Source organism: Triturus cristatus, chromosome 4_1, assembly GCF_964204655.1.
Source record: "Triturus cristatus chromosome 4_1, aTriCri1.1, whole genome shotgun sequence".
NCBI lineage: Eukaryota > Metazoa > Chordata > Amphibia > Caudata > Salamandridae > Triturus > Triturus cristatus.
Genome location: NC_140585.1, coordinates 972,609,247 through 972,636,328, shown reverse-complemented (window position 1 = coordinate 972,636,328; position 27,082 = coordinate 972,609,247). Strand labels below are relative to the sequence as shown.

The following is a 27,082-nucleotide window of genomic DNA, read 5'->3' as shown; positions in this document are numbered from 1 at the left end:
CATTAAAATGTATTATCAGAAAGACTACTATTTACAAGAAAATAAATAAAAATAAAAGAAAGTACTTACATTGTCCTGAAAATATTTACATATGTAAATTTGATAGAAAGAAAAAGTATATTATTATGAAGGAGCACAGGGCATATAATTGAACAAACAATTAATTTGAAGAAAAGTCCTTGGGAATCCACACTAGCTCTCCAAGGTTAGCCACTGTGAGGGTATTTCCTCCCAAAAGAACACAAGACTGTAGACCATAATATAAATATGAGCTTTCTTGGATAGGGACCCACAGGGGGTATGTGCCTGATGAGGCTTGAGTAGGTAGAGATTGTAATAGGGTGTCAAGAGGAAGGCTGTTACAGACTAGGAGGCAAGGTTTGCAGAGGTTTAGACTAGGAGGCAAGGTTTGCAGAGGTTTAGTACTCCCAGGTGTCAGCACTGTGATGCCTGAGAAGGCATGGCATAGTCATTTATCATTGAAGAATGGGTAACACAAAGGAGTCAGAGGGGTATGGAGGGGGACTGAGGACAGATGGAGTGCCTGAAGAAACGCTGGATGTTCCAGACAGGACAATGGAGGCTTTGGCATGCCCGTGGGATATCCAAGGTTGAAAGAATGGGCATGGAATGGAGAAAGGTGTCAGATATGGCATAGGCTAGGAGTGGGGGCAAAGGTCTCTGCAGATGGTTTACATATTCAGGACTTGTAAGATAGGTAAGTTTCAAAAGCAAGTTTTAGTAAGAAAACACGAGAGCAGTCCATCATACTGGAAAATCTGTGGAAAAAGCTCAAGAAAATGAACATTTCTTTTGAGTGAAATTTAGTGACAGCAAAATGTGAACTACAACACACTGCAAGATAAGCAGATTTAGGTAGTTAGCTCTGTGGTCTTTAAACTTCAGTTTTAGGATATAGGAAGCCTAATGGCTTCTTCCTGCTGCACCTGCAAGATATAGGGGAAATGGAGATAATATAACCCAGAGAGAAAGCAACAGTGTTCTTATTTGGGAATAGGGCAACAGGCTTAATAATAATGTTGGGGCAATGGAATGTGAAGTATCATGAGCAAGACAAAAAGTTAATACATGAATGGAGCGAAGGGGATTAAAGCTTCTTGTATGAGATTTTAAAAACAAGCAGTTGGGAACATGAGGTGGTAATAAAAGTAAAAGAAAGCAAAATCAGACTTTAGTATGAAGAGCATTTTTTTAAGTGGGACTCAAATATAGACATGAGAGGGTTAAGGAACCATGGGAATAAGGAAGTTTAGAAGCATTACTTGAGAACTAAACTGGACAGTTGCTTTTATCGGCTTTGTAAGACCAAGTTTCAAATTGTTCTGCAGCACCTGCGAACAGTTATTGTGTAGCACAAATTATAGTAGTTGACTTAAATACAACAGTAACACAGAGAAGCTGAAGAGATCTAAAGAACGTATATATGGCATGCGGAGATTTTACTTCAAGACAGGGTGCAGAGATTGTAGAATGTTCTCTGCAGCCTTATCGAGGAACTTTCACAGCCTGGCCCCTCTGCACCCGATCCGCAGAAACGATGAGGTCCTTTCTCGGACAACCTTTATCTGGCTGGGTACTCAGAGAGGCTACATATCAAAACAACTGGATCAGATCGGTGTGGCCTGAGCCACTGTATTTATCCAGTCTTTGTCGTGCTCTACAAGCAAAGTTACAACAAACTCTAAGAGTTAAGATGCCCAGATCTCCTAATTGAGCAGAGCTGGTGTCATACCAGGTCACACTGCAAAATTCAGGACTGGGGCTATACACTGCAGCTAGAAGAACACACCTGTATGCCATTCACCAATGTCTGGTATCCCAACTTACTACCTGAAGGCAGTTACAAGCCCACGTGAGGTGGGTGCAGTGACAAGTGGACCTCTTACAGTGCTCAGCACCAGAGGCAAACATCTCTCGGCACCCATGGCAGAAATCCAACTGTGCACTTTGGTGAGCGACTGACACAATCAGCACCCATGCGGTAGGTTTTTTGTAACTTGTGCCTCAAAAGGAAAACCTGCAGCCTGCCCTAATCAAGGGAAGACTTATTGTGCCATGCACACTGCAGTGAACCCCTCCGATCAGCTGCATGTGGGTGGTGAAACATGCTCTGCTTCGTGCAGTACACTCTGAAAGCAATGTAATTCCTGGTGACTGACCACATTCAGGCTAGAGAGCTTCTGTGCACCGTGTCAGGAGAGAATACCTGCAACTAGGTCCAGTGAACAAATGGTTGGAAGTTTTCTATTTGTCACATGGAAGTGCTAAGAGTCGATTCTAAAGTTTCCATCAATCGATTAAAGTCCTTGCTACTCTGATCATCCACTAAAGGTATATTGTATGATATTAATGTTATAAAAGGCATAAAGATCTAGCTGGTTGGTCCACATGCATTATTTATTTAGTGTTACATAGCACAGGTGACGTTGTGAAGCATGCCAGAATGTATTAAGTTCTGAGTGTATCCATGTGATCCTGGTGGAAAGAGTGTTATTTGCAGTGATGGCCGCATGGGACATGCTGAGTGGGGTATGGTTTAAATGATGTGGCAAAAGTAAGATGAGCCTGATGTCACTTTGCAGTGTCACAGGGTGTACCGAACAGCGGGAAATTCGATGCACTTGCACATGCAGGGACACATGAACTCTAGTGGGACAGTATTGAATGCTGAAACCAGTAAAAATTAGCAGATGTGTTTATCAGTTGCATAAATGCATCACGCTTATTGGAGAGACTATTACACTAGAAGTGACAGAGCTCCCACCCATTGTCACGGTTGTTAAATCACCAAGGGAGAGTTGTTGCGTGTACCCAAGAGCAACAGAGGGCCAATGCATACGAGGTGCTGTTCAGCCATCAAACGTTTTATTGAGAAGACTCAAGAGCGACAGAGGACCAACCCACTGGGGGTGCTTTAAACTGCCAAAGAAGTGCTACATTGAGGCCAGCCTGGGCCAAGAGGGTCGAGGGGAGAAAGGGTTCTGGCCCAGGCCCTTTTTCCAGGTCCTCACATTCAGAAACAGGAAAGACACCCCAGGAATACATTCTTACCCTTACACTGTTAACCTGGATTTTTGGGCAGAACATCCTCCGAAGATAGAGTTAAATAGGACAAGAATGTGGAGACCAAGTGGCCTTGAGGACCCACAGGGTCAGGTATGGAAAGCACTGGGGGCAATGGGCAGGCTCGAGGTATCAACCACAGGTGGGTAGGACAAGGTAAGGTACTATAAGGAAGTCTCACAACGCAGTATGTCAATAAAGATTCAGACACTTCAAAACTGACAAATCCGAACCCCAGTGCATGTACTTAGTCAAATACAATGAGTTTCATCTGAATTACTCTAGTTTGTGAAGAGGTAACTGTTTAGCTCATCTAGGCTCCTTACACCTTGATTCCAGGCTGTTCCCTGAAAGTACAGACCTCCCTTTCTCTTGTTGCAATCTCTTTGATCCTCAATGATCAGACTTAGCACTTTATTAAACTATAATGATGATAAGTCCCTAGATCCGTTGTACTCTGAAGAGTGAAGGTAACCTTCCAAAATAACACAAAGAGCATCTCTTAGATGCTTTTGTCTTCAAGGACCAGAGAGATGTGGATTACTGACTAGGGTCTGTGGTAGTCTGAATACTGTGCAGGTACACTTCAACAAAAAATATGGATGTGCTGCATCATCAAAATACATACATCCAAAGCAACAGAATTCATGTATTACTCTTGCCTCTACCACAAAATACTAAGTAATGCACAGCAATTCTACCACTGTTACATCTAACACCACTGTTGAGAAACCCAAGCGGAGGCCTGGACTTTTCAATTTAGTGCTTCCAAGAAAATGACAATCTTTCTTCAGATTTTCAAACATGATGACAAATACAGTACACTTTTATTCTTGTACCACATCTCAGGGCATAGTTTATCCATATTTGGTTATTTTATCAGCAACTGGGTGCATGCACATATGCACCTAGGTTATAGGGACATGTCACACAGGGCATTTTGGCTGAGACTCCTAATCGCAATTGTTATTACCGCTGAAGGTTTTTTTTTTTTTTTTTAAACGCTCTTCGGCAACACATTATTTATTCAGGTGAGTTAGTGCAGTCCCATCCTTACAGATTTGCTATTTTCAGGGTTGATAAATAGAACTAGAACAAAGTAGAGTTAAAAAGAAAATTCCTAAGCTTTTTTACATTGATACTACCCATAATCTATAAAGAGTGTAACTACTGTGAATGCATTTTAAATCACGTATGTGCAAAACATGAAATATAATCTACTCTCCAATTTATCACGAGCTCTAGAACTTTAATACAAACTAGTATGAAACATGTTTAATATTTTAATATCGCCTTTTTGCACATTTGCTCAGTTACTAAAGGATACACACCTGTGGTTGTGTTCTGTGGAGAGCCTTGGGGTGGGGATCTTGCTGGTGACCCTGCTTTGTGATCTTTTACAGCCTGTTTTAACATATCCACATTACAGTTGAACTCATCCAATAGTTCTTTCGTCCAGCCACATCTGGTTTTAATGGCATCGCAATAATGCATCCAATGGGTGCAACTGTCCCCTGTAAAGAAACAAATACAATGAAGACAAAGTAAACTAACTTAATATACCTATGTTGGGTGGACTTCCACCCTGAAGGAATAGGGGAATAGAGCTGATGCAATCTCTCTATGCCTAAAAAATGTTTAACATAACGGGGTTCTCTTCTAAAGCACTCCAATGCCTTTGGGCCAAGTTTGTGCTACATAAAATTGCACAAAATCTGCTCAACCCTACAATACTAAATTAAAAACGCTTGGGTCACATTCAATCCCAAGTGACATCTCTCTATAATGTGTTATGCCTTTTCCATTAATATCTTCTAGGTAAGATGCCCTCGTTAGGACGGGAAAATTCTCCGCATGGTAATGGATGTGCTCTCCTGCCCCGAGTGGCCCAACTATACTGTTGTCTAAATCCCTAATTTTTGTTATCATAGGTAAACAGGCATTTTGCGAGTGCGCCATCACATAGGCCTGTCTCATGGATTGCGGTTGTTGGACTGGGCGGGGCGCCCAAAGAACTACCCTCATAGTGGTGAAAGGCTACTGTCTTTACCAAGAGTTATGCAGCACAAGTGCAGTGGTGGCAGCATACTGTGTAGTGGTGAGTAGAAGTGAACTGGTCATTTTTACCTGTGTCACTGGAGTGAGGCCTACAGGCTCACTCACTTAAAGGTCTGCTGCATACTGCGCATGTGTGATGTGCATGTGCTGGCTTTATGTGTGCCTATGAATCATACAATACAGGGATACTGCAGTACTGTATGGTGTGAGTATGACATATGTGTGTGCTTGGTATATGTGTACCTGTGAGTGGCACAGTACATGAAAGATATAGTAATGTGCAGTGTGTGTATGCTGTGTATATATGCTGGGTGCATGTGTGCCTGTCAATGGTAAAATAGAATGTAGTGCTGTGCAGTGCATGTATGTTATATGCATGTGTTGAGTGAATGTGAGCCTGTGAGTGGTACAATACATGGCTGACGGGGTTTTATTTTGGAAGACCCAGGGCTGCATGGTGAAACATGAGGAGAGGAGGTAGAGGAATCCCCCCAGATTTGTGTATTGCTTCCTCCATGTACGTTGGGGGGGGGGGCACAATGGAGAGAAGGAGAGCCAGGCTTCCCTGCCACACTTCAAAGGGTGCTCTTTGATTTGGAAGCAGGTCACAAGAAGGGGCCTAGGCACATCTCAGGATGGAGATAGGGCTGACACAGGAATCATAAAGAGAAGGGCTGAGGCCCTGGGCTAACCTTTTGATACACCTATCACTGTGGCTGTCATCCAGTTTTTAACATCTAGTCTCTCCCATGGCCTTTGTTGTGGGGCTATCAGCTTTGGAATCACTACTGTTTGTAACAGACTGCTCTCTGGAGGAAGAGGGGGCAGAGGAGTGGCCACTGCAAAAGGAAGCAGACCCCAATATAAATTTTAAAAAACTCAGACTCTAAATCACATACTATAAGAAGGGGAGCTTGAGACTCCAAACATTGTCAACTGTCAAGCAGCCAGTCAGGTTGTATGAGTAGGAGAAGCTCTGCAAGACTTCTGTCTGTGACCAGGACTGGGGGCCAAGGCCTGCTAGCCCCCCAGCAGGGGACATCACCCAGGGAATCTAAGAACACCTGCCCTGGAGCCTGGAGCACCAGCACCTGCCTGCTTTCCAAGACCAGTGTGCCCTGTGAAGAAGAAGAGTGCATTGGAGGAAGCGAGGTCCAGTGGGGAATCCTGTTGAGTGGATTCCTTCAGCGTAGTGTGAGGACACCACTGCTATACAGGTCTGGCCATTGCCCGTGTGCAGGAAAAATCATTGACGCTCATATGCCAGAAGAGGGCAATAGTGAAGTGAGCCCTGATTGTCGCAGTGCCTAACGGGTCATCGCCCATGTACAGTGAGGAACTGGAAACCCCGTATGCCAGGAGGGCCTACTGTGAAGAGACTGCCATACTCAGAGAGCCATAGACCATTTGCAGTGGAAAGCCAGCGACCCTGTATGACAGGAGGGGCTGCCATGGAAAGATTGCCATGCTGAGTGGGCTGTAGCCCACGTGTGGTGGGGAGATTGTAACCCCATATGTCAGGAGGGACCGGCTTGAGGAAATCCGCTGTGCAGATATGGTTGGAGCCTGTGTGCAGTGGGGAGAGGGTGTCCCCATATGCCAGAAATGGCCACCGGGACCAACCAAGAAGTGTGACTAGGTTAGGATCGTCACCTAGAGCATTTTTTTAGGGGAATAGAAATGAGGGACAACATTAAGCCATCTCAGGTGGGATAATGCTCACTTGATGACTGCATCAAATGAGGGACAATGAACATATCTTTGCTAAGGAATACTCCCCAATTACAAAACTTCTGACTGGAGTTTGGAGGAGGGAGGTCAGGAAACCATGGATGGTAGCCAACTAAGTAAAAGCGATGACAGGTCCAGAGGACAAACCAACAACATGTCTCCCATTTGACTGTTCTCTCAAGGCCATTTCATTGCATCAAGTGTTGGGCCTGCTTCAGAAAGTTGGCTCTCAAGTTTAAGATGGATCTGTGTGATATCCGCACATAGGTTGTAATCAAGTATGAATGCCAGTGAGGTTAATTATTCATTGATAATTCAAAGCAAATAGAGAACTTTTGTGGACTCCACTTGTTATGGTTGTTGAATTTGATAAAGGATGATAGAATCTGGCTTGATGGATTTGACTAGAAAAGAAGAAAGTAATCCATTTAAGGAAAGTATCTCTTATACCAGCACAGATGGCCAGATGAAATATATGGATATTGTGATCAACAATATCAAATACAGCTGAGAGGTCTAGAAGTAGCAAAGACTCATAATGCACTTTGACCCACATGGTGAACAAATCTTTAGTCATATTCACTAGGATGACTTCAGTACCTCAGGAAGGGACGAATCCTAACCTAGAAACCACTGACCATCTAGTTTTTAGTTGTGCCTTTACTTCCGATTCTAATGACTTTGCAATGCAAAGTAGGACCTAGATTTGTTTATACTAAGAAAGGATGTGGGGATCAACATTTTATATGAGGTGTGGTGCGAGGATGGCTTGTAAGAGTTTAGCGGAACTAGAACTATTGAAAGCAAAACACTAGTCAGTTGTAATTACAGTCTACAAGAACATTTATATGATAAATTTACAGTAGAGCAAATGCAGTGAAGAGACTAAAAGCAAAGAAACCACTAATAAACTATTAGTTATTATAAACATGCCAGTGGCAGTCCGTTTAATTAAGGATACACTACAAGGAATAACCTACTGTATTGGACAAAGTTGGATAATAGGATGACTGATTATTTTTATCTGATACTATTTAGATTTTAATTCCTGTTTTTTCTACACACACACACACACACACATATATATATATATATATATACGCACACACACACACACACATAAACACACACACACACACACACACACACAATTTAATATGTTTTAGACTCTTTCTATCCTCTATTCCACTTTTTGTTCTGTGTTGTTTAACAAAACACAGAATATAGCTGTTGTGGTGGACAGATCATTTGAAGACAAATTATTAACACCATATAATTAATACACATTGTAAGGGCCATAGCAAAGACCAGCATTTTATTAAGGTGTACTCCACGCCCACTGCCCAATTTAAATCCTGCAGTTGCATATACTACTCAACAAACAAGCATGCTACTTTGGATGCTGTGAGGTAGTCTACACTCAGTTATTCTACCTTACTGAATTTAATTTGCCAGTTTTAATGTAGAAACCAAAGAAAAAGGCATCAAAATAGTAAATCCAGCTCGGGTGCATCAAAAATGTGGCTATATAAAAAAGCAGCAGCAGCTTTTACCAGTGCAGATGTCTTGAGTGGGCTTCAGTATAGCTGAAAAGATGGGTTGACCCTTCGACAGTGATAAAATCCCTCATTGCAGACCATCCCACTCTATGTCTGGATTGATTTCCTTTCATGCAATGAGCTGAACAGGAGATGCCTTTCTTATTTATTACTTTTTTGTGAGAACAGGATTGAACGTGATATGACTTACATTCTTTTTAGCACAGTGGACAGCAGCTAGTGTGTCCACGGCATTAACTGACTAGGAATTTAATTATGTATTGTCCAAAAGCAACTGTAAATCTCTCCTGATAGCAGGCATTCTTCTCACGCAGAATCCTCTATGTAGTCCAGTGAGATAGAAGACTTGCAGAAAAAAAGCCTTACCAGGTAGACATCAAGGTAAATAAGCACTGCAAAGACACAAAGCCTGGCCTTTCAACTGTGGGAGAAACTATTTACCAATACTTTTCCCCCCACATGGCTGCTTGCATGCTTACAACTTTTTCTTATGCTTTATAATGGCATGCCATGCATGCCTCAAGATGTCATATGCAAGCTGCTGACCCATACCCCTCTTGGTGTAATGCATTGTAAGTTGTTAGGTAGGTTTTTATCTCTCAATTTTGACAAGTACTGTCTATGATCGAACTGATGCAAATGTACAACTATTGTATTTTTTAGGATTATAACAGCCTTTGGCCCGAACTACACAGCTTTTCATTGTTAAAATGCAATACAAATTTGTTTTCAAAAAGGGGTTTTATCTCCATAGGAAATGATTTTTTTCAAAAGCTTAAAGGTGCAAAAATACCAGTCTATATTTTCCGAGGTGCTAGATTTCCATTGCTATCCCCACATATTAATTTGTTGAATTTCTAAGACTTCTATTTAGATACTTCCCTTCGAAGAGGTACGATTTACTTTAAAAAGGTCTCCCTACCTGTTAACATCTGCTCTATTCCATTACATTTTTACCTTCAATGTTTTCTCAAGACTTCACAATTATTTTTTTAGAATGTTCAAGGTTTCGGATATTGTAAAAGTAACGGATGTCAGGCTAGTCTTACAAACATCCTCATGGTGTGCCTCAGGCTACTTGTGACCGCTTTGTCTTATCACTCTGTAAGGCGGAAATTGGTCCGTTATTGATTTTGAATGCGATTTCAAAGACAAAACACTTTCAGGTCACTTAAAATTAGGATGACAGATACAGCTGAGGGAGAGAGGCAGTGTAAGTAAGAAAGAGTCCTTTCAAAATGGTGTTCAGCCAGCAAGGTAGGGACAGAGGGCAAGAGTCTGTGGAGATGGGAGGGCTGAACTTCTAGTCTTACCCAGAACAAATATGCTTGCAAATTAATTGACAGGTGGCGATGTGCACAAAGTGGTTGTCATTAAGTTTCATGAAGCAAGGCGACTTTGTTCTATTCTTAACGCCTTTTCATATGAACAATCTGTTTTTTAGAATCCTTTACCAGGGGAATCGGAAATTACTCTGCAACCAATGAGAGTCACTGTTCCGATCAGAGAGAAGCAAAGACAGAAAGCTATTGTCGTTCTACTGCTGTGGTTGTTGGGGACAGTGTGTCCTGCTCATGATGCCCTCACACAGCCCGAAGGATGTCATGCTTCATCATTGGGCTATTGCTCCTCATCGGGCCGGCGCTGCAATGCCCTACGGGTCCCCCGAAGGGTCACTTTTTCAGAGATCTTTTAGATAAAGCTGTAATGGTGCATGAGAGTGAGTGGCAGTGGTGTCCTAATGTGGAGGTAAAAAATGACTGGATGGGTGCTTGGAGACTTTATTGAAAAAAAGGAGTCCCTCTGTCATTAGTAAAAACCAAGAAGGTGGTGCTTCTGTGAGGAATATAATGCACCTCTGTAGCTAGGTTTGTGACACATCCCTAGTGGGTATGTTTCTTAGGTCGAAATGTTTCGCACAATTTAACTTTCTAAGGAGGAGATCCCATGTGCTTCTTCAGGACCAGAAAAGCGTGTAGTGATAGATAGATCAGATACGTGGCCTGAAGTGATTAATCTAGTGCCACTTAGGAAGTAAGGAAGTAGTATTCCAAATTAAACGGGAAGAGATCCCCATGAGAATCGGCTGTGGGGTACCTCAAGACCGTTCCTAGTAGGAAAGGGAGCCCATACACCTACCCGACGTTACCCTGTCGTAGATGGGACCCACAGCCGATTCTCATGGGGAATAAGGAAATGGTTTTGTGTTTTATGAGAGAGGGATAGTGCAGAAAACCATTATAAAAATGTAAGCAGTGCATTTTATTTACTCTGTGATGATATACTAAAGACAGCATTGAGACTGGGACATGTGTGTCTCAATAACGACCTTCAGTGTGCCAATAACTTTAACATGTTCGTTGAAAAATAGTTAACCAGGCACTCAAGCTTAGAATAAATGGCCTCCATGGAAGAAAGGACTTTTTTGTCTCTGGGCTCTTGCCGCCGGATTCCAGTGCCTGGGTATGTCATTGTACTGGGTCTGCCCTGCATTAAACAATCCTTTACAAATGAATCCAATCTTACTACTACACAACTGTGGAAGTCTGACCACAAGATCGGAGACTCAATCATTCTGAAGGGGTATCTGGAGGAGGCAGTAAAGTTAAAACATGAGAATACTCTTGTGGCGGAGGTTTAGATCCAGTCCAGCTACAAAAACACTCATAAAAGGCATGCAAATAACCACACAGTTGTATGAACTAGCTACGGGTCATATTTCTGCTCTGACAGTCTGACTGACAAAGCAAGAGTTAAATGGAAACTCTGGAAGTAACCTTGGAGGTCCGCGCATGGCCTGAAGTTACTTTAAACACATTTTCATTGCAGAGATATCTAATTATAACATAGAAAGCATTTACGTAGTGCGATCACTCTAAATTTTAATGAGTCTTTAAAACACTGGTGAACCCAAATCAGTTACCCGTTGCAGAATCTCTACAATAATGAATCAAACATTCCTCTGTACGAGTTGCATGGGGATGTATCTTAGCAATAGCTAAGAGTGTGTTCAGCTCATTTTTAAGCATTTGGATTATCTGCATCACACTGAGCACAATCTCCTCTCAGGTGTTTTTGCATTGAAATATGTAGTCATGTAATGAACATTGTTTGTTAACTTATTCAGCTTAACTTACAATTAAAGTGCCTGACAAAAATCTAAAAAAACTTCGACCTACCTGTAACATGGGAGGGATAATAGTCCACAGTTATTTGGTTAAATGACAGCTGCATTGCGCCTCCTGTAATACGCCTGTTAAACCCTTTAAAGATAAAGTGCATCAAACTGGATTAGTTTACGATGGAGTTTTAATAAGCACCTCAATATCAATGCATCTAGCATAATAAAACAAGCATAACAAAACCTCTCTATGTAGTTAAAGGTATGGATCAATGCATGTGTGCTAAAGAGATCTAAATTTGATTGTAGTCTGTGTTCTTTTAGTTTTTAACTAAGAAATTATAGCCATAGGTATTAGTATTTAGAGCACTTCCATGGTGTACAATTCTGAGATAAATTAAAAAGAATCTGACTATTAATGATTAAGCGTCTCGTCATAAAACTGTATAACTGACCTGAAATACCTGCACTTTCTTCAATTTTCAGGTAATTTATTGCATCACTATGTACACAGATTGAGCTCAGGTTCTTGGAAATGAGCTTTAATCACATAACTACCTTGCAATAGACTTTTAGAAATTTAAAGTCACAACTAAAGCTCCATAAAGTTCGGAAATGCCCAGGAGAATATATTCAAAAAAGTTTGACGGTCAGAATGTTTCTTTCAGTTTGCCTACATTAAGCAGGACCACAACATTACAGCCCGTCACCAAAATCAATGAAAGACACTCTCTCAGATCATGCACGCCAAAAGCATGCTTCTAAAATTGTGGCTGAGCAGGAGATTGAAGCAGCAACAAATTATCAGGGAGATATGAACACTGGAAGAATCAGAGTTTGGGAGTGCCAAGAAAATGATAGCCACTGGTACTGAAAAAATGTTTTGAAGATAATCAGGAAAGTGACAATGACCCATATGGTAACCTCAGTAGGGGGGAAACGGCATTAACACCACTCCTGGTGTTTCAACAAAAGCGCTACCATGCTTTCCTTTACCAAGCATATTCCTTTACTACGTATGCCTTTACAACAATTTCGGTAAAGGCATATGCATGGTAAAGGCAGTCCATGCTCTAGATTCAGAGCAAATGGGCGGGGGTGGGAGGTGCTGGAGACTTAAATGGACTTCCTGCCCGGGCGAGAATGGAACAAACAGGAAGGATCGGGACTCAACTTGGTGAGTAGTTTTCCCTTTTTAGGGCTAGGGTCGGGGTACTTATCAGGGCTGGGGGCTGGGTTTTGGGGCTGAGGGTGGGGAAGTCAGGGTAGTTTTTAGGGCTGGGGGCCGGTTTTAGGGCTCAGGGTGGGGGATGAAGTAGTATTTAGGGCTTGGGCGGTTTTAGGGCTCAGGGTGGGGGGCTGGGGTGTTTTTAGGCTGGGATCAGGGTAGTCTTTAGAGCTGGGTGATGGTTTCAGGGCTCAGGGCGGGGGGCTTTTAGATCTGGGGTCGGGGTGTTTTTAGAGCTGGGGTCGGGGTCTTTTTCAGGGCAGGGTTTTAGGGCTCAGGGTGGGGGGGGACTGGGGAGTAACCTTTACCACGCATATGCCTTTACCAATCATGCCTTTACAAACAAATTCATTGTAAAGAGGCATGTGTGGTAAAGATGCAGTCGTAGTTCTGTCATAACAACCCTCATTAGGGTTATGTGAGACATACCTGCTTCATTAACATGCAAGCCAAGATGGACTGGGGGCATGACTCTCAGAAGATAGGCAAGATATCTGGCTTTCTTCTATGTTACCCAAAGTTTGTCAGTGCATTGAAAATCTTTACTATCCTCAAACTGCAGTTCTTGACAGTAAAGTAGACCACTATTGGAACATTCCATGGCTATCTCTGTGACAGTAGGATGACTACCTTGGGGTAAAGCAATGCCTTTACCGAAGTCATGAAGTCAGTATAGTCAGATGCTACTGAGAATGTTCCAACGCTGCAAGACTATCTGGGCAAACAAAGATAGAGATACTCTGCTGACCACTCAGTCAAGCACAGTGGGCTGAGTCTACTGCCACTCACTACAGCAATGTGGCATCTAAGATAAACAGAGACGTTGAGAGCTGTCTCTGATTCTGTCTCTTCAACTATGTAGACCTATCTGAAACACCCCAGATGTTCTGTGAACATCTCCTACAACCAAGCACCAAGATTTATCGGTCTCTAAATTGTCAGCCAAGCACAAGCTCCCACAAAGTTTCGAGTGTAACAATATTAAGTCACAGACCCATCCCTGGCGGCCACCTTGATGCTCAGGTCAACCCAAGTTACATGGGCTTGCTGCTCTCTCACAAATTCCAATCAATGTTAAGACTGTTGTTGAAAGTGCTCCGAAATACAAAGACTATAGGTCTTACTGGGATGGCGAGTTTAAAAGATTCTGGGGTGCCTGCGAGAATCTGCTAGGGGGAATCCGTGTTGCTGTCACTCGGGGCAGCTATGGCAGGAGAACAGGAAAACTGAAACCAATGACAGGATACATTAAGGTCCGCAAGAAAGGTCCACGAGGAAGATAGACTGATTGGCTGAAGGATGCTTCAATCGCATGTAGATACGACAATAAACAAGGCACTTCAGTTCATGTAATAATTATACAAAAATATATCAAATGGTAGCTGCACAGACTAAAAAATCCAACAGATGTATCAAAGGGAAAGAGTTTTCACCTTTTTCTGTGGAATGAATGTCATCACATATGTGCAGGTCCAAATGAGAAATTAGTAAATGATGTGATGTTTCTTTTACATCAAATTGATAGAAGAGCTTTGCACTTGCATCATTCTGTTCAGGTGTTGCTGATGTCTGATGGGGCTTAACTTGCTGAGAACTCACTGCAGGAGTGGAAGTCTGCAAGACATGAGATCACATGATGAGATATGTTTTTAATTATCCAAAGGCCTTAGAAAAATAATAATAATTCTTGTAAATGATAAATACAATAAGATGTCTGGTAATTTCAATAAATAAATAAAATAACAATAATACACAAATATATCTTTATTTTTTCAAATCCATTGCAATCAGTAAATGTATCTTAACACACAAAGAAATAGTCTCCATGAAAACACTTTTGCACATGTGGACTGTGAATTAATTTCAGCAAAACCAAATATAAACAATTATTAATAAAATATAGCATTAAATCAGTCAGGCCTAAACTAAAGCACCCTTGAGGTGGTCACAAACAATCATATAAAAAGCCTTAATACAATGATTTATAAATGTAATAATCAAAACAGTGTCTGATGAAGTTGGCTTTGATATCCAACAAATTGGCTTTAGGGTTTCAGAACCACATCCAAAAACATGACCAACAAGCAAACTATCTGTATGTACGTCTTTCTACTCAGGCAGTACAAGATTGCTTCTGGCATGTTCGTACCCCAACCAGTATCAGAATAGGTTTGATTCAATGCATTCCATAGGCAAAGAATATGTTGTAATGTCTCAGCCTTAACACTAGAGGAGCAGAACACCCTCTCCCGCTGCCCATTACAGGACCCCAATCAACAAAGAGAAGAAGGAGAAATATTAGCCATAAAAATGCGTGTGGCACTGGAGTCACAATTGGCCCTTGCAGAAAATCAAGTATGACCCAAGTTCATAAGTGGTAACTACATGCTCAAAATTTTTCCTTACTGTGTAATCCGGCTAGTCTGATTGAAAATTCTTCTTAAAAGTTTTCAATCTAAGCAATGTTTTAAAAAAATATATATATATTTTAACAACAAATTTTATTTGGTCATTTTTCGCTTACATTGGGCAACAGCCCCACAGTGGCACGATGAATCATTTGAACAATATGTGCATCAATAACCATTTCCGAGAAAAGAAACAAACACTGCTGTACAAGCAGGTAAAATAGTTATCTAAACAATATGCAGACAGTGGTCCAATTTTGAGGTACAATACATGATTCAGCAGATTCAAAATATACAACCCAGTAAAATAATGAAGCAGTCAGGCGATAAAAACTTGAGGGACACATCGCAGGGAGCAGAGGAAGCAACTCAGGAGTCCTCCTCAGGTAGGGGGGGGCAGGTCGATACCACGATAAGCCGCCCATCGCGGCCGTACCTTGCGATGTTTCCGTGGGCAGACCCTAGCCTCAAATACAGCAATCTCGGCTCCCATACACATATCCAATTCGGACTTCCATCTACCTATAGTCAGAGGATATGATGTCCTCCATCCCTGTGCTATGCCCGTTTGGCTATAGTAAGGTTGAGGAACAGTAGATGTTGTTTTTATCTATTCCCCCCAATGTCATCAGTGGAATGTAACAAAAACAGCTGTGGGTCCATTGGGAGCACCCACCCCAGCACCTCATTAAGACATGACCTAACTCTGTTCGGCTGTAGAGCCGTGCAAGTCCACATCGTATGGAAGAAAGACCCGTCTTCTCTGCCACACCACAGACACTCTGGGGACTGAATGACCCCCATTCGCCACAGTCGTACCCTCGTGTAATAAACTCTATGTAAATATTTGAATTGGATGAGCCTGTAACGTGTGGACACCGCTGCGCCCTGCGGACTAGTAATCGCTTCAGCCCAATCGTCGTCCGTCAATTCGGGAATGTCTGCCTTCCAGGCTAGTCGGGTCTTGTGCAGAGTGGTGGGAGTGTGTGTCGTCAGTGTTTGGTATATTTGCCTGATTTTGTGTAGTCCAAGGTCCCCCCTAAGCAATGGTTTAACGTTAAAAAAAAACCTAACAGTTGCCACTCTCTACAGACTTTCAGGTTTTCCTATCTAAAAAATTTGACCAGGGATATCAAAAACTAGGATTTGATCAATATGAATATTTACGCATTTTGTCAATGTAATATTTTGGCAAAATGCGAATTTCTCTTTTTTTCACTAAATATGACTATGTTGTTTCAAAATACTGCATGATATTTAGATGCATCTCAATACAGCCATCGGGGCTTTCCACAGATTTGCGGAGCTTAAACTCAAGAATTGTTTCAATTTCTTGCTTGGCATATTCAGATAATTTTAGGCCTTCTAAATATATATTATTGAATCTCCAACTAGTTATCTGAATCATACGAAAGGGATTGAAAAGAAGCGGGACTGAATTTTTTTTTAAAAGCGTGAATAGAAGTATAAGGGCAACACAATGAATAACTTGCTCTGGTGAGCAGCACGCCGATAGGAGGCTCCAAGAGTTTATTTGCTGGCTTCGATTGTTGATATTTCCGAAAGACAGCATTGCCTGGGACAACTCAGGTACAAAGTATTTTGGAAACACTACAGCATTAAAAAATGATAGAAGTTTCCTACCAGTGAAACATGTGTATGCATGCATGTATGCAATTGCGCATTCATAATTTGCACAGTGCAAGCCTAGCTAGAGTGCAATGGAGCACTGAACAAGGCATGGGTTCGCAGGTACAAGGAGTTTTACAATGAGTCAGAATTTCAAAGGGTGGAGATACTGGTTGGTCAGATATGAAGTATCCTCAGAAGAAATGACTCTTGAAAGCTTCATACATTAAAGGAACCCTGGGGCAGTTTTGATGTGGGTTAGGATGTTGTTCCGGGTCCTGAAAGCATAGATGGAGAGCTCTCTCATTCTGATTTTCTTGCACTGTTTAGTTTCTAGTCTGGTCATACCCTGGAATGTTGTGGCTGGCCCCAGAATGTGGTTATTTTCTTGATGAAGTGTTCCAAATGTGGTGCTCCTGTATGTGATGAAGTTGGGTTTGATGAACTTTCAGGCTACAAGCTGGAGCGAGTGCAGTTCCTTCAGGGTTGGCGGTACTAGTGCTTGATGCCTTCGATAAGATGTGCTGCAGCATGTGGAACGACTTTCACATGTGCCAGTGTCATGCTGGGGAGACCACAGAGCTGCTGCCTTCATCAAGGTAAGAAATGCATAACATTTACTGGAATGATTGATTGATCAATCAATCGGACTGCTCTACTAAAGTTGACTTCAGGGAGGAAAGGTTTTACTCCCTTCAGGAGGTATAGCTGGTTCAATACTTTCATGCTTTCTCTAAACTGTGGTATTTGAAGAGTCAATTGACATCAAGAGTGAATCAAATAAATGTTGCACTGGTTGTCAACTGCATGGGGAAGTCATCCGGATTCATTTTGGAGAAACAGACTTGATTTTTGTTGTTGGTGTACAGGAAAACCTAGGCTAGTTAAAATGTGATGTAGGCGCTGAACATCAGATTCTTAATGTGGTGGTGCTTTTCAGGTAGAGTTGCAAATCATCTGTGTATTGATGGATCTTGAGTTCCAAGTAGGGGTTGAGCATGTTTGGGGACAGGATGGAGCCCTAGGGTATTCTACAGGAGAATGGGAGTTCCTGGAATACTGAGGTTCCCTTGTGGATGAATTTGCAATAATTGGCAAGACAATAGGGGAACCAGTATGGAACCGTGTTGAAGAAGCCCAGGTGTTACAGTGTGTGAAAATCACAGCTTAGTGACTGATTGAGTCACAGGCTGCTCCTCCTCCTGTTTGGTGACTGACAGCATCAAAGGGTACTGCTTCTTGATCCTGCTCGATAATGATCATGAGTCAGGGATCATTCCTATTATTGATCAGAAATAAGCGCTATAACAACAGTCAACCGGTGACAGAGAAACAAACAAGCATTTGGAGAATAAATAAACCAAAATTGAAACAAATACCTCAGTGAGGAATAATGAAACCCAGAGGAGACAAATATCAGAAGATGCTACTGGCAGACTTAGAGTTGCAACAGAATGTGGCTTGGAAATGGAGAGGGCTAGGTACGATTACCCCACTATGTCCCCCAGAGAAGTACAATGCATATAGCATTGTAGGGTCTGTGTAGCATTCAAATTCCCAAGCCTAAAGAAGGTAGAAATTGCTTGTTCGATAATGGATGCAAAATTCAGCAAGGGCCGTTCAAGTCAGCATTGTTTAGGATGCGTGTAAAGGCAGGAGGGAGTCCCCAGTAACCTCAGGAGAATACGTTACATACAGAACAATACAAGTGTAATCGAAATGACTTATATATTATTTTTAGATAGGGAATTGTCCAGGAAATCATGAATTTCTTGTTTCCATAAATTAATCTGGATTTTCTTTTTTTAAATAGCACCATTACACATGTAAAATAAGTTTGTATAACATATCACACAGTGCATGTATTGTGTTTGTTTTATTTTTATATCAGCAGCAAAAAATAAACATTGTACATGAATATGCACCAATAAACAAAATATTCGATTTGCCCTTGTGATTGTGCTCATACATTAACTGAATGCCAAAAAGAGGCCTATTAATTTAGAGAGAGTCTGAATTCTTTTCTCTCATATTCAAACAAGGGGTACAGTTTATCCTTTCTCTCTTTCAGTGCTTGGATGCCTCCGAAGTGTTGGCGTGATCTCGCCCATCATCATTTGAAGGCCTCATCAGGACAATTATACCAGGAGCTTAAGTTTCTTCTCGTGGAACCCCAACTGAAAGCAACTTTAACAAGTCATTGGATATTGCCTTTTGCAGACCAAGAGCATTCAGCAGCGCTATCTTCTTTCCCATCATTTGGGATACCATGAACAACAACGCTGCCCGAGAGCCCAGAACTGAACCTGCGTGGCATTCCTGCAAAAGACGGTGTGCCTACTGCAACCCTTTTAAGAAAATAATACATGGTTTTATGTTATCACTAAACACTCTGAGCTATTTGTCATGGTAAACTATAAATGCCAATAAAAATATGTTTAAAAAATAAAAATCACTAAACACTCTGACTTGTCAATCTTGAACTAAAACAAGCAGTTCAGCTACAGCAGACTGATGTGCTTTATGGTCTGACGTAGGGCATAGTGAGCATACAAGTAAGGCGCCCGTTAATAAAATATCCTAATGCTAAAATGAACAGATCACTTCACACCCTGCAGGAGGTTCACCTGCACAGACCATCATGGTTTTCTCACTGAAATGCGACCTCACACCACGACCCCAGCTGAAAAAGGATCCCTAAACTGATATCAGTGAACTCCAGCAACCTCCGAAAGGTGCGTTTCCTCAGCTTGACCTTAAATCTAACCAAAATGCTTTTTCAAAGTGCACATGCCTTGAACCACTGGTTTTCAGCCAGTTTATTGACCTTGTTGTCACTTTTTCCCCAACTTCAACCAAACAAGGGGGTAGAAAACTAGATTTCCATTGAACAGTAAATATAGACACCTCACTACACTCAATGCAAGCTGTAAAACAAAGTACTCAAGAGAATGCGGGTACTGAGGGCAGGCCCTGGTGAACTTACTTAGAAATGGGGCATAGCAGTGTTATTGGAAGGTATATTTGATTCATTTTAGAGACTGTTGGTCTCAGGATATAACAACTCCCTTTTCTCCAGACTCATGAGACATCAGTCCTAGTGTGGAAAGGAATACTTGAAATGTTGCACGGCACAACACGTTTTTCCAATTTTATCTTTAATATTAGCAGATAATAGATTTTACAATGCAGTGAAACTGACGAAGGTTTAGTCATTATGACCTTTTCCCTCGTAGAAGAATATGCTTCTAATAAGCAATTACCAACTATTTAATCCGTTTAATTATTTTGGGGATCAGAGTTGGATAATAAGAAAGTGAGTAAGCACTCGGTCAATCCATTGAAATGGGGCACAAATTACTACTTACGAGCAAATAATTCAGTACTATCACATTCCACATGAATTTAATTATACTTCAGCTAAATTATAGAAATATTGTTCCAGATCTCAAAGTTGAAATACGGGGCAAAGTGTGCGGATGGTAGGCACATGTGTGTGTCCTTTTAGGAAATAACTAGATATAGGCATAACATGTTGTATGAATTAAGTATCCTTACTGATTTACCAATCAGGCTATAAGCTAGAATGGTGATGTTAGGAGGCGAGGCAAATATACTGTTGAAATTACAAGGAATTTCAGTTGTTGTCTTTTGGCTTTGTATTGCTAGATCATTTTTGGAATCTTTCTTTGAAGAAAAATGTAAGTTATGTTGGCAAAATGTATATATTGGAATTTGCATTTTGAAAGCTAGTGGTTATGTTAGGATTTTTTATTTTATATCATCTGGTACGTAGCGTAATGGTTTCACAAGCAACTGCAGTATTAGGATAGTTTACTATAATACGATTTAATTGCGGTCTTGTACATTCTGGGTTTCACACTTCGAATGCTTAGCTTGTGTTGAAAAAATGGTATGGGATGTTAGGGAGTTTAGATGAATTGCTTTAGAAGATTGTTTTCGCTACTTTAAAAAATAGTCATTCTTTACAAGCGTCAGACGGACGAGGACGTCTTTTGCCGCTCTCACAATTTCTTGGCGATCGCCACGGCGGGGCCTTCCTACAAGCAACCGGTAGGATATATAAAGAGTAAAATAATTACAATAGAACAACACGTTCTTCCAAGTTATAGGATGGTGTCAGCAGACACCCCCATTAGTGGGATATGACTGCACTTCCTCGCTACCAGGCTGTCTGATGCTTTTCTGTCCTGATGAAGACCAGCAATAGATGCACACGAATCTGCACTACAATAAAGGGTCGAAACGTCGACGTTCTAAGTTCAATTTGTCCGTGCAAAACCACAACTTCAATAAGGGAATTGTATAACCCGCTGTGGTCTATGTATTTAACTTTTGGACCTCCGTATATAGTCTTGTTGTGTAAATATATGTAATATATGGTACTTTGTGTATAGCACCTTATCACCAAACACAATAACGTCACTAATTGTCTTACTGCACTTGTTTTTGTGGACAGCCTTATGCTATTATAATTGGTTCCATCAATTTAAAAAGAGTAAAAAAAGAATTGCATTCAATCAATTTCTCCATTTATTGATTAACATTGATGATTTATTATGTGTGTTTTCTACTCTCATTGAATGTTTAATGTAAATATTTGCATAATGTATTAATTACAAGAGGAACTCACTTTCCTTGATTCCCGACAGAACCATTCCTTGCTTTGCAATTATACCCAGGTTCTGAGGGTTACCGGACTACCCCATTATCCTCGATGACTTTAAAAAATAAGCATTAAGGAAAGTTCGGTTCCGTTTACAATGAGACAGAAACAGGTTGTCATAATCACTTTGGCCAATCAGTTCTTGAATCAAGAAAAACATTTCACACAAGAACAGCTGTGCCTCAGTCACAAATGGGGCACTACTACCACTGCAGAACGCATCTTCCTACACTAAAAGAACAGACAATAGTTGCTAAACAAGAGGCATTTTGGGAACCAAAAATAGCAAATGAAAACAGCAGTAGCTGACATATGCATTACTGGAAGCAATTAAGATCTGAATCCCCACTGCAATTCCCACTGCAGTGACCATACCCTATACCACATCTTTATATGTGTGGTATGTAAATCATAATATTCAATCCTCCCACTCAAGTAGACGAGAAAATCCCTCTGTCCACTTGAATAATCATCATCAAGAGCGGAATGCTCCATTATATAAAAACTGCATAACAGAATACATAATAACAATTCTGACAATATAATAATTTAAGAACATTGATATTTCACAAGCAACTCTAAACAAAAACGTTTTATCCCAGTGGAACAAGTTTACAGAAACTGCAAAGTGACTGAAACTTTCCATAACCCAGTTGTTTAACACACATTGTCAAGATACATCATTATTGATTTTAATATGGAATCAGAAACGGAGCTGTTTACCTGGTTATGTTCTGTAGCCATGCTCTTTCGCTGTTCTGCAGATTTCTCTATTGCTTCACTAAGAGACTTTGCGTATTGCACCATAGCCTTCAACTGGGAATCAGTTAAGACCCACAGCAAGTCATCCAGTATCAATATTAATTTTGATGCAACCACATTGCAGTCCTTTAGCTGTTGAATAAGTACAAATGTTGTTTAAGAAATTGTCACAAGGCACAAGCAAGAACATATGGCAAGTGTAGTTCTTTGAGACTTTTGCACATCAGAGGTTCGTTATTAAAAAAATGTGAAACATGCATGTCACAAGACTATTATTAAGGGCCATGGGCATATGGTGACTCTTGTAAGCATTAGTACGGACATTCTGAACGAATCGATTTTTAGAGGAGTCAGAACATTTGCGTGGTTTCAATTCCTTAGCGTTTTAAGATGATTACGCAGTTGGCCCTCAGGCTTTGGTAAGAAGTGAGGTGGGAATTGTTGCAGACACAGTGAGTTAAAGGAGGTAAATGAGTGTCTCAAGGCCAGCAAACAGTGAACATCATAGGTTGTACAACAAGTCAAAGAACAGCAAACAGGACTGGTCTAATAATTAGGCTGCAGGGGTTAGAGTATAGAAAATAAGGTGTACGAGGGATAAAATCCCTTGAACATATCTGTAGAATGTAAACGTGGATCAAGCAAGCATTCATTCGTGTCCTCTTTGGTCAAATGCAGGATTCAGATCTACAGGAAGTTTTATGTTTAGTTTGTGGTCTTCTACTCTCTGATTCAAGTTAAAAAACGTTCAATGGGATCACTAAGAAAATGTTAAAGATATAACTTGAAGGGATGGTCAGCAATGCTTAGTTTGTGCTGGGCTAATTTTTTCTCTTAAGTAGACAGTGCTACTACCAATGTCTTGTTGCTGAATACAGAGGATGCTTAGTCCTAATTTTACATCATGTCTCTTTCATCCACCAACATACTCTTGCTGCCACTCTTCTCACTTATGCAGTTTCATGTTCAACCCTGTTTATTTCCTGTCACTATATTTCCATACTTCTCTGCAGCCTTCTGTCTCCCCATTGCAGCCCTGTTCTCTCCTTTTCTGGGTCAAAGTCTGATGATAAAAATGAAGTTCAGGTCCCTAAAAAAGATTGTGGGTGGTCCCATCTGCAACCACTGCTTCAATTTAAGCTCTGAAGGTCTATTTACAAGGATCACTATGGGGGCAATGGATGTGGATTCTGAATGTTTCAAGTGGGCTTAGAGGTAGACAAAACACTATGTTGACAAGAAATCTCAGAAACATAGAAATGGGAGCATTTTCAAACAAGAAAACATCAAAATAGGGGTGAAGGTCCAAATGGACACACATTTGAAAGTAACCTGAGAAAGGCCAAGGACTTCGAAAGGAGAAAAACAACAAAAATCATAGGAGGCAGTGGCAAATGATAGCAACAACCATTTTTAACTCATTTGCACCAGCTCTCTGCCAGTTATTTGCAGACACAAACCCAAACACTTGGTTGTATGAGGTAATTGGGCAGAGATGTAAAAAGCAGACAGTTCTGATCTGAACAGGGTGAGGCAAGAGGAAGGAAGCAATAGGAAACTTAGCAGACCAGAGTGGAGGTGCGGCTATAGTCCATTATCTCCAGCTGAACTTCATCCCACTGTTTCTCTGCTCCTAAGCAGTTGTTCTGGCCTTGTGCTGACAGAAAGTTACGTAACTGGTGCATTCCCACGATGTGTGTGAAAGAAAGAGTTCCTTGAAGAGAGGAGTCTTCAGCATCTTCTTGAACTGCAGTAGAGTTGGAGAGTTCTAATGTTAATGTGGATGTTGTTCCAATCCTGATGGCTTAAAGAGAAAATATCTGCCTTCTTTTGTTCTTGCTCATTTTCATGTACTCAGTAGTGAAATCCTGGCTCTTCGTGTGGCGCTGTCCAACTGAGGTCTTCAGTTCCTTAGCCAGGTAATAGGAGTTGTCATTTCTGATGGTTTTGCAGCTGGGCCTAAAAATAATGCAAGTCAACTGGGTGAACCAATGTAGCTTTTTAAGCATTGTGGTGAGGTGGTTGAATTTTTAAGGCCCTAGATGAGAAGTGGGGGAGCATGTAGAATGCCTTTGAGAGGTGTGAGGATGGTGTTGACTAGGCCATTGAGCACGCATTGTATCCATCAAGGTGTGAGAGGACCAGTGTTTACGCTATCGATCTGAATTTGGTTTCTGGGATGACTGGGTTTTACCTTTTCAATAGGAAAAGCAGATACCATGCTGTCTTGGTTTTCATGGTGATGTGCTCTTTGAAGGTGAGGTTTGTGTCGAGGGTGAGTTCAAGTGATTTGGTGCTATCAGCTGAGGCAGAGGCAATACAGAGACAGAGAAATAAAAGGATAAAATAAGGATAGGTAACATTTACGGCCTTGAATAGGGACCTTGTCCAGTGATACAAGACAGCACAATTGAATGGTCAACTTTAGCCATCATTTTGAGGGGGTTTGGATGTGAAATGTGCAGTCAGTATCGTCTTCTTCATGGCTCATCCCCCCCACCCCCCACACAGCACAAGCAGTAGATGTATGGCTCATGAACTAGGTAACTGGAATCAGGCCCAATAGGTTTCCTTCAGTAACCATGCCCCCACGTCACACAATATCAGGCTGAACAACAAAATACCACCTGGCCACTGTAGCTTCACTCAGTAACTCTATGAAGCACAAATGGTTCTCATGTCCTGAGGCTAGATGCCACAAGCGGGTAACACCCAGGCAGATTCCCCTCCTCTGACCTCCTCCATGACTGGGGCATCACACACTAGGAAAAGCATAGTGATTGTCCTCTCCATTCCATAAAGATAATGTTTTGAAAATGTGGACTTCAGTCAAACACAGTTTGGCCTCAAATGTGTAAATGGACATTGATGTGTAAACCTTTGAAGAATTTCATAGGCCAGGGAAACAAAGCTCACCCCATTAAAAATAAAATAGAACAATTCTTCTATACATTACCACTAAATGTGATTCATGTATTTAAAGTACTTAGGCAATAAGATGCAATGTTAAGCACAAAGGGAGCAAGTGATGTTAGAAACCTATCTAAATGATGTGGATTATAATTTGAAGGCTACCACAATTTGTCTTGCATTTCACTGACATATATTTTTTCTGTTGAACTGCAAACTCCTAGGACACTAGGATATTAATGGTATGGGTTCCTCGACGCACAAGCAACATGCTGCCGCTTGTAAGGCACTTCTGGGAAAAAAAGTCACTGCTTTGGCAAGAGGGGGAATGCTGTACGCTGCCACACATATAGGCAGCTCCAAGCAGGTTATGGAAAATAGATATTGTAGTACTGAAAGAGACGGACTACGAAATAGTATATCCAAAAGTGAGACTCCACTAAGGGCACTGAAAAGTAACATAATCCAGAAGAGGAAAAATAGGTAAACAAAAGTCAGGAAAAGGATCACAAAAGGAAACCGCATATCTTGGAAGGCTATCTACTTTCAAAGTCTACATATGAAAATTCCCATTGTACAGGCCTTGACAGCAACTAATTATTCAGTGTAGAGTAGCACTAAAGCAACAGTATTACAAGCAGCATGTGGGAATGCGGAGGATTCCTCGGTGACTGAAAAGAAGGATTATAGGAAGGACATTGACTCTAATGTTTTATTTAGGTTGTTGGCGGATAAAGATCATGTTGAATCCATTCGATTAAAAGGCAGCTACAGCACATAAAGGACTTACATTTGTCAGCTTCAGCAACTAAAAGTAGCGCCAGAATGAGCAATTTTTAATCAAGTATTAGTAATACTAACGCTATTAATCTACCATGTTTCATTAATTATAATGCTAAACAACATCTCTTAATTCTGAATCCACCCCAAGCTGAAATAAAGATGTATTTTTGCTAACAGCGCGGTCACGCTTTGAGCACAGGGTGACAATGCAGGGTACAACAGTGCAGAGTAATTGTGGAATAAAGCCATTTACACTGTCAATAGGGATAATGGTATAAGGATACAGTTGAGAAACACATTTACCATTATTTGGAGCCAGAATTGGCACTTCTGTTTTAGCCCCCAGTTGATAGTGAATAGGATTATATTTGTGTGCCTTGGTTCTGCTTTATGTCAACAACTATTAATTTTTTTAATTTAATTGATGACATTTGATTTAGAACTGATACACGCAAATGTGTGTTTCCAGTAGCATAGTAAACATTCAGTAAGGTGAAGTGTAAGCAAGAAAAATGGGTACCCTGGTTTGGTAGTAAAGTGAAATAAAAAAAAACAGTTATAATTGGGATGCATAGGGGACCTCAGATTAGCTCTTGTGCTGCAGCACCTGCTATAATATTGACAGCTGAATGCCTGTCTGCATCTTGAAAACACTTGACTTAGGGAATAACCTGGAAAACACCTTCACCCACACATACAAACTCATTCTTAGTCCACAATTTTGGACTAAGCATATTTGGCAGCATATTTGGCAGTTCTTTGACACCTTCTGTTGCTTTCTAGGATCCCACTCACTCTTCTTCAGGTTGTGCTTTATATTTTTTTGTTTAAGAGGACCCACTGAATATGCTCCTCTGCTTAGCTTTGGATCAACCATCTTTGTCTGGTGAAGTCCAGATATTATGAACTCAGTAGATGGTATAACACCCCCATGCTGAAACCGAACACTGGAATAGATTTCTAACAACTTTCCATAATTCATGGGAGGAAGACAATCGTCAGCAAAGGTGGACAGCTGCCCTCAACATCGAATGCCATTTGAAGCAACCAGTGTGTTCCTAGGTCATAAAGTAAAACACATTGGGCATCATTTAGATACTGGGAGAAAGGTGAATTTGACAT

The 27,082-nt window shown here is 41.1% G+C and overlaps 1 protein-coding gene across 1 annotated transcript in view; it reads right to left on the bottom strand.

The window, feature by feature from the left end:
• Nucleotides 1-27,082, bottom strand: part of BLTP3B (bridge-like lipid transfer protein family member 3B) — a 291,550-nt gene that overhangs the window by 160,325 nt on the left and 104,143 nt on the right. The window contains exons 7-10 of the mRNA XM_085653855.1: nucleotides 22,229-22,399; nucleotides 14,215-14,395; nucleotides 11,612-11,695; nucleotides 4,416-4,598 (exon numbers count right to left, since the gene is read on the bottom strand). Of these exons, the coding sequence (XP_085509981.1) occupies nucleotides 4,416-4,598; nucleotides 11,612-11,695; nucleotides 14,215-14,395; nucleotides 22,229-22,399 (619 nt within the window). The remainder of the gene's footprint in view (nucleotides 1-4,415; nucleotides 4,599-11,611; nucleotides 11,696-14,214; nucleotides 14,396-22,228; nucleotides 22,400-27,082) is intronic.